This window comes from Lepidochelys olivacea (genome assembly GCF_965140295.1).
Source record: "Lepidochelys olivacea isolate rLepOli2 genome assembly, chromosome: 1".
NCBI lineage: Eukaryota > Metazoa > Chordata > Testudines > Cheloniidae > Lepidochelys > Lepidochelys olivacea.
This window is the reverse complement of record NC_140411.1, coordinates 16,380,167-16,392,576: the sequence shown is the minus strand read 5'-3', so window position 1 is coordinate 16,392,576 and position 12,410 is coordinate 16,380,167. Positions and strand designations below refer to the sequence as shown.

The following is a 12,410-nucleotide window of genomic DNA, read 5'->3' as shown; positions in this document are numbered from 1 at the left end:
AATGACAAAGTGGTGCTGAGAACTCCAGGATCTTTTCTCCCCAAAATGAAATCTCCTTTTCATGCCTGACAGGAGGTTATCCTTCATTCTGCTCAAAAACCACAGCAGCTGACCAAGAAGCTGTGGCACACTTGAGACAGAATTGTGGGAGACACTGTGCTGCACAATGGAAAATGTCTTGCCTGATAATTTCCTTTCTATTAGCAGCATCTCCCACAATTCTACCCATCGTGGATAGCTTTACAGCCAAGGGTCAGCATTTTATATGGATTATTACTATGTACGCAGTCATCTACTGTACATAATTAATGAATTAGCATGATGTTATTGTTATTAATATTCTTTCATGAATTTTACAGTTTTGGAATGACTAATTAGGCAGCAAGCAGAAGTGGGGATGGCCAGCACACACTGTGCTGCAGCTTTGAACCACCTCTGCGAACTCCAGAGAGGAGGGAAACAGCCCATGTGTAGCAGAATTGTGGGAGATACTCCTAGCAGAAAGGAAATTTGGTAAGGAATTTTCCATTCCTTTGATTACAACACACCAATTATTAATATAAACAAAAATAAGCAATTCTACACAGCTCATTTTTGAGCTATTCCATTGCAAAAGACAGGCAGGAAATCAAATCTCTTCCATTTAAGGAAGATGCAACTTATCTGGCAAGAGTGAACTGAAAATAATTTCAAGCATATACCTTTGGCAGATAGCGACAGCGATTGTTTGTTGGACGTGGCAACTTAAAGAGTACATGTTTTATTTCAGTATAGCTATGATAAGGATGTGAAGAGTAACCACGAAAGCAAAGGAAATTTAATGGATGACATACTCTACTTTCAGCTACTGTAACTGAAACACAAAACATAGTCTGGACTTTAGGTGCTGAATCAAAGCCTGTTAACTTGTAAATTTCTTTGTAATGAAACTATTACTAATTCCAGCATATTCACCAAAGATCATAAACCAAACAATTTTGGGCCTCAATTCACAACTGGTTTGGGAAAGGATTAGGAAAGAAGGCAATCTGAATTGAAGGTTAATGCATAAAGGTGGGAGTTAGGATATCAGCATTCTTTTCCTGTCTACCCAACAGACGTTGTGTATATCTGTGGGCAAGACAGTTAACACGCGTCTCAGTTTACCAATCTGTAAAGTATCTACCTCTCATAACAGAGGTGTTGAGAGTCTTCATGTTTATAAAGGTTCAGTGAAAGGAAATGACACTGTAAGTGCAAAATATAATTTCACTATAGATATAACCCTGTTTCATGGGCTTCTCTAAAAACTTCTTTGCAGCTATCTTAAAACAAGACCACCACAATATAAACTTTTCTGTCAAGAAACCACAATTGGGCCAGAACTTCAATTGTGTAATATGCTATGAGTGTTGATAAATTTAACACTTCATTTGATTTTTTAAAATCTGTTTGTAGAAAGGAGAGCAGCCATCTAAAGTTACATAGAGACAATGAATTTAAGCGTGGAGCCATACTTTATGGCAAAGTTGTAAACTTTTTATAGTGAGGCAACAGAAATACTGACAGGGGCTTTCTTCTCTCCTCCCTTTAGCTCAGCCTATAACACGGACATCCAATATACTGTAAGACCACGAGTGACAACAGCTTGGCACAAGCCACAGCGATTCATCTCATCTGCACAGAATTTTACATCCATTTTATGAACAGTAAATATACAGAACAGGCTCATACTAACCCCTTCAATGCCAGATGACTAGAAAAGACAGCTTGCTTGAATATACTAGCAATAAAATCTGCAGTTGATAAGCTTTGTTGTCATCTTTCTTGTCAAGCTCTGTTGTCACAGCATTTGGTGGCTGTGGCCATACTTTAAGTACCTCTGTTCTAGAAACACACACAGCTATTAAAACCGAAATACCATCTAGAATGACAATATTTCTGTATTAATTTTTAACTAGAAAAAAAGGCGTAAGGTATTTTCCATTTCATATATTCTCTCTTCTCTCCAACCTGAGTGCTTCTAATGTTATGTAAAATAAAGTGGAGGAACAAGTGCTTGTCACAGTATTCAATGTTGTAACATGTAGGTGATGCAGAGAAGACAATCCAATTCTTACCCAACTATGTTCAGCTTTTCCATAATATTCAGACTGAACATTTCTCTTTGCCATCATAAAAGATAAAAATTTGCCATTTAGGCTTATAATTAACAGACAAAACAGAACAAAAATGAAAGTCACAAGGACTTTATAACTGAAGCAACTGCTAAGAGCGGCTAAAAGGAGAACCAACAGCACCATCTACAGGAGACTACAGTGTTATGTACATAGATGTTCAGGACAAATATGTTAATCTTTTTAGGCTTTGTATTTTAGTCTGATGAGCATTTCTTCTATTGGAATTTAAAAAACTACAATATCAACAGTAAAATCACATCTTAAAAAAGACTGACGCAAAACCTGTATTATACTTTGGATGAATTATACTTACAGTAGTACTTCAGCACCAAAAATGGGCAGTTACGCTGATAGATGTATGTACAATTGAATGAGATGTCAAAGTCTTAAAATGCTTATTTATAATGAAATCTATACAAAATGGTTAAAAAAACTTTTCTATATACATTTTTTTAAAAAAAGAAAAGTATTGTCTTCATTACCAGAATGTATTAAAACAGCCTCTGCTGTCATTCCACCTGCACCCAAATCTCTCTCCGTGGCTTTTAACTATCATAAAAACCCAACATATTGCTTGAACAAGTCAAGTCATAAGGCTGAGGATTACCTCTGAAACATACAACTAATCAATTTAAGCTTTTAAACCTCCAAAATGGTCATTTAAAAAACAGCATGTAAGAGTAAAATATAGATCTTTAAAAGCCTCAGCTTGCATCTGAATACAACAGGCTGAAGTTATGAGATAATGAACCAAATATTCCCAAACTCTAAACATTTGTTTTAAACCATAATACATTTCTGCTACCCCACAGCATTAGAATGAAAACATCTGCCTGTTTAACAGGAACTAGTTAAGCAACTTGGCCTGGTTTTAAATCATTGCATTTAAATAAATTATCAGAGGTTAATTAATTAGACTAAATGGGCATTTCATGTGCTTGTGACACAAAAAGAAATGTTTTGTACATTAAACTAGCATATTTCTTGCAATATATGAAAACAAAATCCACCAAACCATGTTACCTGTTAGTGATTTTGCTTATGTCCAAACAGTCACCAACAAGTAATTAAAAAAATAAACTATATTTTATGCTTATTAAAAATATGAACATTAATTGAGCTCAAGTGCAAGAACACTAACCAATTCAGAAATTCTTGGGGCTTTTCCAGTACGGGTCAGAGATACCTTTTATCTCACACGCTATTTAAAAATACAAATATCCACTAAACATTCTTTGTGATGGTGTTTCGCTCAATAGCTACAAAAAGAAAGACACGGCAAAGTAAAAGGTCCCTTTTTACTGAAAAGTTTCAGTATCTGGTCAAGAGCTTCATAGCAAGAACTTCTACTCAATCTTTTCAATTCACTGTAGATTTGCCTTTTTTTTTTTTCTTTTTTTTTAAAGACATACATTCCACTGTCACTGGTTTACCATATCTTGGTAACTACATCTTTTTGGAAACAATTTTAAGATGTGGTTTCTGCAATACTGTCTTGTTAAAACACACTGATGCTTCAAGGGTCCAAAGAACAACTCTAATAGGCAAAGTGCTCTAATACATCACAATACAAGGACATCTTGGACACTCAACTGCCAAGATGAATTTAAAGTGCACTCCAGTGTCCCAATTCATTAGGATTGTTCAGCAGAACTTTGAGAAGGGCTGGGCTCAGTGCCTTCCTCAGTACTGCTGTCCACATCTTGTTCCATTGCTGTCTCCTCATCATCAAGACGTTGACTAGTAAAGTTATTGAGCTCCAGGAGCCCACTGGGTTCCACTACCACATTGGAGCTGGAGTGACAAGGGATGGAGTATTGAGGGATAGTCTAAAGGAAAGAAAAAATGAAGTTTTAATATGCAGTTTTGGATTAAGTGAGTTAAGGATTTGTATGTTTAAATAAAAAAAGATACTCATGCCTATTAAACAGTTGTAAGAATCCCAGAAACACTTTCCCAAAGTCAATAAGTTTGTTTTCACCCTATTGTTACAATATTGCTAAATTAAATGTAGCATTAAAGCATTTTGCAGGATTTTTTCACTGAAGGATAAGTTGAAATTATTACAGTTAAAGAAAGGATAGTCATGTGGTTAAGGCAGTTGGCTGGGATTCAAAAGATCTGGGATCAGTTGCCAGCTCCGCCAGATTTCCTGTGTAACCTTTGACAAGTTACTTAATCCCTTTGCTATCGGGGCCATCTGTAAAATAGGGGCAACACACACTCACTCTCTGTATGTTCGGTCTATTTAGATTAAGTATTTTGGGGTCGAGACTTCTCTGACTGTAGTATGTACAACATATTGCACAATTGGTTCCTGAAACTGGTTGGATTAATACAAAGAAAGAATAATAGATTTAGACTGATAAAAGTACTATGGTAACAAACGAATACAATAAATGACTAAATTGTTTTTTGTTTTTAATTTCTAGATCATATGGAAAATATATCTACATTTTAATTATTAAATTGATCATCAGATAGGTATTTTGATTTTGAAATTACCCAGACATCACAACCACACCTAAATACTATGGTGATTAGCATCATATAAATATCTATGATATTCAGATGTAGTAGAGTAAAATAATCAATCTCTTAGCCCTCACTCCTCAAGAGATACAAAAACCTGAGTATTTCCTAGAAAAACTACTTAGTTTCAAGGAAAATATTACAAAATAATTCAAAACATTTGTAAACTTTATAAATAAATCAAAGTTGGCGTATTTGTTTTCATTACAATTTTTCACCATAACAAGTGTATATAATATACAATAAAATCTCTAATTCAAACACTGCATAAAAACACAATGGCATTCTGTCCACTTCTCTGCAATGAGTCAGTATCATAGCATCATAGAAGTGTAGGACTGGAAGAGACCTCGAGAGGTCATCTAGTCTAGTCCAGTCCCCTGCACTCAAGGCAGGACTAAGTATTATCTAGACCATCTCTGACATGTGTGTTTCTAACCTGCCCTTAAAAATCTCCAGTGATGGAGATTCCACAACCTCCCTAGGCAATTTATTCCAGTGCTTAACTACCTTGACAGTTAGGAATTTTTTCCTAATGTCAAACCTAAATTACCTTTGCCACTAAGTAGATTGCTTCTTGTCCTACCCTCAGATGTTAAGGAGAACAAATTTTCTCCCTCTCCTTATAACAACCTTTTATGTACTTATACTTATGTATAATTAGGGTACTGTAAGTGAGATTTCAGATTTTTAAAATTTCAATACTTTGACAATCTAGACTATGGAATACAATAGTACGTTAAAAAGTATTAAAATAAAACTAAATTTGAATAAATGAACATTTTCACATTTGTTCACTTAGGTCCTGATTCATCAAAGCACATAAGCATCTGCTTAATTTAAGAATGTACGCAGTCCTGTTGACTTCATATCAATGAGACTTACTCATATGCATAAAGTTAATAATGTACTTAAGTGCTTTGATGAATCTGGCCCTTATTTACTAATTTGCAAAAGGTCTCCCAGTCAGTTTGAATTAATGAGATTCTACTATATCGCCTTTATGCTGAAGAAAGTTTTACACTAAAAAACAGGTAAGACTGTTAGACGCTGTAAAAAAAACAGGGCACAAATCATATCTCCATGGTAACAGCAAAAGTTGCATGTTCAAGCATTTCAGTTAGAAGGTGATTTGGAATATCTAGCAAGTTTGTTTTGTTTCCTTAATGGGAAAGCAAAGCAGAACACTTACAATGCTCAGGAGACAGACAATAGGAATGCAGTGACCAGCATGTTTGAGAAATTGTATTTAACAACTCATTGCCAATTTAATAAACAAGTGCCAAACATTTTTATATTCTTAAATCACGTACTGTTTTGGAGTGGAACCAAAATAAGGAAAAAAATACTTGAACATTATTCAGATGCTATTTAGGCTTTAGAGACATAAACCTAGAAACAGCTGCTTTTTTTTTTTTTTACCTTTATTTGCTCTGCTCTTCTCTTACCTGGATAATAATTTCAGATGAAATCTCTTCAGCTTTCTTTTGGGATATATTCTGAATGTGTATAAACTGGTTTGTTGAAGGCACTTCTTGTGCGTCCATTTTCTTCTCTGTTAAAGCAGGATCAGCAGCAGGAGGACTTGAACAGGACTCTTTACATTTCAGTTGCTGAGAGATGGAAGTTGCCGTCATGCCTACTGCAGTCACCCTTGGCACTTGGATACAAGGTGATGATTCTGCTTCACTAGCGAGTTTACTAGTGGACATGGCCTTGTTTGGGGGATCCACTACCATATGTTCTATGTTTGTGTCAATCTGAGCTTCCATCATAGACATTTTCAAAATGTCTGCTACTGCTGTCTTCACAGATGCCTGCATGGGAAATAGGCTTGTAACTGGCGATGCCAGTTTGGGCACAGAATTGCCGCCTGCTACCTTTGAAACAGTAGGAGGCTGTCGCCCCTCAAAAGTTATCTTTGTAACAGTGGATCCTTGAGTTATAATTGGCTGCTGCACCTGAAAATCAAATTTTTGTTGTGCATGTTACAGCTATTTTTTTATTTAAACCTAATCAATATTTATCTGGACAATACGGCACAAACAACATACTTGCTATTAGGAAGACAGTTGAAGCTCAGTGTTTTAAGAAAGGAATCAGCAGTGATACGATAACATTTAATTGAAGCCTGGGGAAGGTAGTGTTTGGACTGCTAGACAAAGTTTCTAGCAGAATATCACAGCAGCCTCATTTTCTTTTGGGATTTATATCCCCATGTGATGTATATTAATCCCTTATTATTTTATATATGCTTCAAGGGGCTGGGGAGTAGTAGGTTTTTGGAGTTAATTAAAATACATATACAGTATTTCATTTTCCTCAGTCTTTACATCTTCCCCTCCCAAGGAAAGTAAAATTGCTCCTCTAGGTAAAATTATTTAACTGAAGGGTGATGGTGATGTAAACTACCAAGGAAGACGTACAATGGAGATCCTTGGGAGACTGCACTGTATTCGTCTTTATTTCCACCGCATTTTTTTTAAATGTTACGGGAACGGAAATCAATATGTTATACCCAAAAAAATAAAAGAAATTAGGGGCAAATTCCATGCACTGTTGGTTGCAGAAATTCACAAAAAACTGTCCAACAAAATTGACTTGTGAGCTCTATGGATTTTTTTTCCCTATATAACAACATGTGCTTCTCTTTCCTAGTGTCAACCTTCTGATGGGGAAATTAATACCAGCGTAATGAGGAGTTCTCTCTTGCCAGGAGAAAACACGGCTACAGCAACTGGGTTGGTGTTTGGATTTTTCCTTGAACAGCGACGTTTTATTTTGCATGCTATCAATATTCTGTTACCTGGCTGGCGGGCTGTTTCTCTGAAGAGGCAGGTAGCTGCAATTGACTCTGGGGGGGTTGGGGTTGCACGTAGATTTTTTGTGCCGTTGGTGCCTGTTGCAGTTTGGGCAGCTGCTGCGTGGTTTTTACTGCAAGCACCTGTACTACAGTTTGCTGTGGCTGGGCCACTAAGGTAGGGAGTTGCCTTTCTTTGGCCATCATGTGGTGTGGGGTGTGCTGTGCATCTGGTTTGGTCTGTGCTTGCTCTTGCTGAAGTGGGGTTAGCTTTTGATGCCGGATAGAAAGCTGGGGCATTTGTGGGAGTTTGTGCTGGATCTGATCAGCCTGCAGGTGGATGGTCTGCTTTTGTTTAGTCTGGAAGCACTGCAGAGTTTTCACTTGCAGTTGAGTCTGTTCCAGCTGTGGTTGACTCAGTTTCTGCTGTTTTTGTGCCTGTGACTGCGTCAGGGCAGATCTGTAAAACAGACCAGTCTGAGGATCTAGGGTATCCATCTCTTCCACTTCTCCTTCCTCAGTTCCAAGTTGTTCACTGTGTTTGGTAAATGCAGTGTGGCTGCTTAAAGCCTTAATAAAAAAAGTTACAAATGAAAAAGTTATGAGACATCATCTAATTTACTGCAGAATACACAAATCTAGTGACATTACAGAATATTTAAACTGGACTGTTTTAAAAGCAGAATAGGTCACAGGACTTCAGGCATCCAACTCATGTATAAAAGCAGAAATACCCTAAGATGCTGAGTTCCCAAAGCCATAGCACTTCAATGGCTATTTCCATACCATAACAAGCTAAGCCCTGGTGTTCCACCCACTGCCTGCCTTTTAACTGTAGATGTCTTGCCCTCAGTGAAGCTTAGGTTGTTCTTACATTTGAAAGATTAAGATTCAGATCACCTCAAACTCCATGATGTCTGAATGGGAAATGGAAGGGATTGGCTGATTCAACAGAGATCTTAGGTTGGTGAATAGATGGTTCCTAGCTTTAACAAGAACCTATTATCTTAAGAGATTTTGATTCTGTTTCCTAACACTGTCTCCTCTCATGCTTCTTGGTGACTTCTTCTACACTACTTTTTACACATGGAGCCTGCCCCATTTCCCATGCACCAAAGCATAATCTCTCTCCTTTTCAGATCCAGTTCTTCCTGCGTTGATTTCCTCACCACTGCCATGTCTGTACCTTCACACACACCAAAACTACAGTCCCGTATATCACATTAGAGTTGGACTAAGTTCCTTGGGGGGGGGAGGACACAAACACTGTCTTATTACATGTTGTGTACACAATCCTACATAATAACTAAGTAGCCTCATTCAGCAAAATTCTACCTCTACAGATGCTCTCTGCAGAGGCTTTACGACAGACCTTATCTAAATATGAACTATATAAAAAGTGAGTGGTGTACATTTACCCAGGGGATCTCAAAAAACTAGAGTAGCTTTATTTTTGTTACTGCTGACAGATAACAGAAGTGCTAATTCTTGAATTAGATAAAAAAAATTAAACTATTTAAACAAGAACACACCACAGGCTTCTTCCTCTGCTTTTTACTGGGTTGTCCCTTTCACTTGGGCTGTTCATCCCCCCTTTTTAAAGCAGTCTCACAGTTGTGACTTCGCAAGTTGAGAATTTGCCAGAGGCCTCTGCAGTTTGGCACCTTACAAAGCCAAGCTCCAAATCAAAGGCATCCTGCTTCTTTATGGTCTCAATTCTGCTCCTTTTCCTTCCCCTGCTTCAAGATTAAGGTCTTGTCTAAGCTACAGAGTTTTGTCAACAAAAGTTATGCCACTTTAATTAAACCACTGTTGCATGTCCACACTGTGCTCCTTGTGTTCACAGAGTGCATCCACACTAGCAGCTCTCACATTGAAACAGAGAGAAGAGCACTGTGGGTAGCTACCCCACTTTGCAGCTGGCTGCAGAATGCTTTGGGAAGGCTTTGCAATGCCTCGTGGGACAGGTACAGCACCACATGATGCAGGTTTCTCAATCCCATCATTCCATGGGAATCCTACTAGATTGCCAGCAGCTTTTCAACTGAAGTGTGTGTGGGAGGAGTGACTGTGTGACAGGGTTTGTGTGGTGTGGGAGAGAGACAGAGTGGGTTGTGGGAGAGTGAGTGTGTCAGCATGCTGTCTCGAAGTTCAGACAGTGGCCGGAAACATTCAGTCCTGAGACACGGGGAGGGGGACGCCCCCATCAGCCCCTGCCCCCCTTCCTGGCTCTGCACAGCACTGTAGTCACACACACACACACACACCACCTCCCCTGTCTGCTGCTGTGTTCCTAGTGCTGGGGAAGAGCAGAATTCCACTTAATGATTTGCTCTTTGCTGCCAGCATGCTCAGGATACTGGGAGAGGTCAGTTATGGTGACAACGAATGGCAGCGTCTACAATGACGCTTTGTCGCTTTAACTTCATCGCAAAAAGCTCTATGCCTCTTGTCAAGGTGGTTTTATTTTGCCAACAAAAGTAGGGTTGTAGCATGTGCACCTCCACTGTTTTGTCGGCAAACGCTGCGTTTTGCCGACAAAACTCTGTACTGTAGACAAGGCCTAACACTGAACCTTTAGGGCCCTTCCCCCTTTCATTACTGTGTACAGAGACAGGCAAGTCCTATACTGCTGTCAAGTGGACTCCACACAAACAGAGAGGGCTCATGTAGGCAGCAACTTCCTTTCAAAATGGCCAACAGCAAACATGTAGCATATACAAAACAACTCCTCCGTTTACTATACAAGAGGTAATACCTTACTGGACCAACTTCTGTTGGTTAAAGGTACAAGTTTTCAAGATAAAAGACATTAGCCCACCTACCTTGTCCCAGATCCTGGGACCAACATGGCTACATCAGCATTGCAATCAACCATGGAAGATATTCTTAGATAGTCTTTTTTTTAGTCCCACACTCAAGGAACAGCAACTCACAATGGGCCAAATTCTGTCCTTATGCTTGGGTTTCCACTGACAAACCAACATGACATGCGCATTCAAATCAAAACCTGGCCCTAGATAATTCACATAGCCTACTTATGTTCACAGACTGTTTGGAAAAGAAAAGGTACAACCTGCTGCATGATATGGGTAATTGCGCCTGTGGAAGATGCAGGGATAGATTTCACCACAACAGAAGTCTGTGTTGCTGTCTGCGACTGAGCCACATGCTGCAGCAGAGTCCTCTGGGGCTGGGATGACTGCTGGTGGGGCTGAGACCGATGACTGACTGAAAGTAAAGAGGTCAATGGCACTTCCCCAGAACTAACTGTAGTAGCTAAAGCTACTTGCTTTGTTCTTTTACCTTCAAGTGAAAGCAAATACGGATGAAATAAAAATCTGAGTATGAAATAAGTCCTTTACTGTATGCTAGCTTCAATCTTAAAGTGTAGATCTATTCTGAGAAGGATCTTAAAAATAGCATCATGGGGTCCGGTGTTTGTTTCAGTGATTTCTGAGCAAGTGTGAGCTCAGTTTTAAAATGTCCTCCACCTCCCAAATGCTAGTCCTGCAAACTGAATTTGTGCTCCGGGTTCTTTCATACATCATCAATACGGACCATTCTGGAGTCCAAATTATGCTGTTACATGTTTGTAACTCCACTGAAGGCAATGCAGTTGCACAGACATAACTAAAAATGCCAAAATGTGATTACAGAAAATTACTGATCACATGTGAGAATGAGAACACTTTAGGACTCTCAAACCTTACGTTAAATGTACAGGGCTGGCAATTAGAAAGTGTTTACTTGTAAAGAATTTGAGCAAATTTTCTCAGAAGTCAGTGAGACAACATAGACCCATCATACCTGTTTTTAGAGTCACTTATCAGACTAGAACCACATCAACTTTGGGGCTACAGTTTTGGCTCCATAATTAACCAGATGGGTGGTCAAAGTGAAATAGTCCTAAAGTCAGATAATGATTTATTCTATTATCTAACAAAGCAGTCAACAGCATAAGACAACAGCATCAATGGAGAACCCAAATTAGCTTATACCTACTCATACCATTATGTAGATATTTGCTTTAATTAAAAAGAAAAGGAGTACTTGTGGCACCTTAGAGACTAACCAATTTATTTGAGTATAAGCTTTCGTGAGCTACAGCTCACTTCATACTCAAATAAATTGGTTAGTCTCTAAGGTGCCACAAGTACTCCTTTTCTTTTTGCGAATACAGACTAACACGGCTGTCACTCTGAAACCTGCTTTAATTAACTTATTCCTAAATGCATCAGGTACTAGAAAATATGGTATGGTACTGGATGGCTCAGAGGAATATGATTATATCCAGATTAACTGACAGTGACTAGAAGTCAATATTTTCTGGTAGTTAGAAGGGAGGCCAAAGTTTGGATGAATATGGAAAGTTAACTTGCCACTCCGAGATGGGGTTGGATAAACTCAGCATTGCCTTTCATGCTGTACTAGCTATTACTGGATATCCCCAACAGTTTCTACAGAATTTAAAACTTCATTTAAAAATAAAGTTTCTAACCTATATGGTTGTGTAGAAATTCTTCCGAATGTGAACCAATACAGAGTTGTCTTCCTGAGTCTGCAGACAGACAAAAAATGATAATACTAAGAGGTGTGAACTGCCCCATTCAATTCAATGGGTGTTAATACTGAAGCCCAACAGCTATTTAGATTTATTTAAAATGTACCTAAAACCTTTGCTCTAGGTGCATGTATAAAAATTCACAACATATAAATGTCAGTATAGTACATTATTTCACTGCTTATCATTTTAGCAGAAAATCTACCTATTGTGGGATTAGTGGCATACTTATTTGTTTCATATACACATTCAATGACCCCCGTTCCTTAAATTCAAATGGGAAGGAACTGGTGAAGTAACTGTAGTTGTATGCTGTTACGAAGGCTGCTGCTGTCCAACCCATGGTTGGTTGCAT

General features: G+C 38.4%; 1 protein-coding gene across 3 annotated transcripts in view; it reads right to left on the bottom strand.

Annotated features, from left to right (window-relative positions):
* Positions 1-820: 820 nt before the first annotated feature.
* Positions 821-12,410, bottom strand: part of EMSY (EMSY transcriptional repressor, BRCA2 interacting) — a 57,202-nt gene continuing 45,612 nt past the window's right edge. The window contains exons 16-20 of one of the 3 annotated variants that reach the window (XM_084631541.1): positions 11,993-12,052; positions 10,568-10,722; positions 7,498-8,061; positions 6,140-6,652; positions 821-3,988 (exon numbers count right to left, since the gene is read on the bottom strand). In XM_084631541.1, coding sequence (XP_084487667.1) covers positions 3,794-3,988; positions 6,140-6,652; positions 7,498-8,061; positions 10,568-10,722; positions 11,993-12,052 — 1,487 coding nt within the window. In that variant the 3' untranslated portion in view covers positions 821-3,793. The remainder of the gene's footprint in view (positions 3,989-6,139; positions 6,653-7,497; positions 8,062-10,567; positions 10,723-11,992; positions 12,053-12,410) is intronic. The other 2 variants (XM_084631539.1, XM_084631540.1) reach the window with 2 other exon arrangements.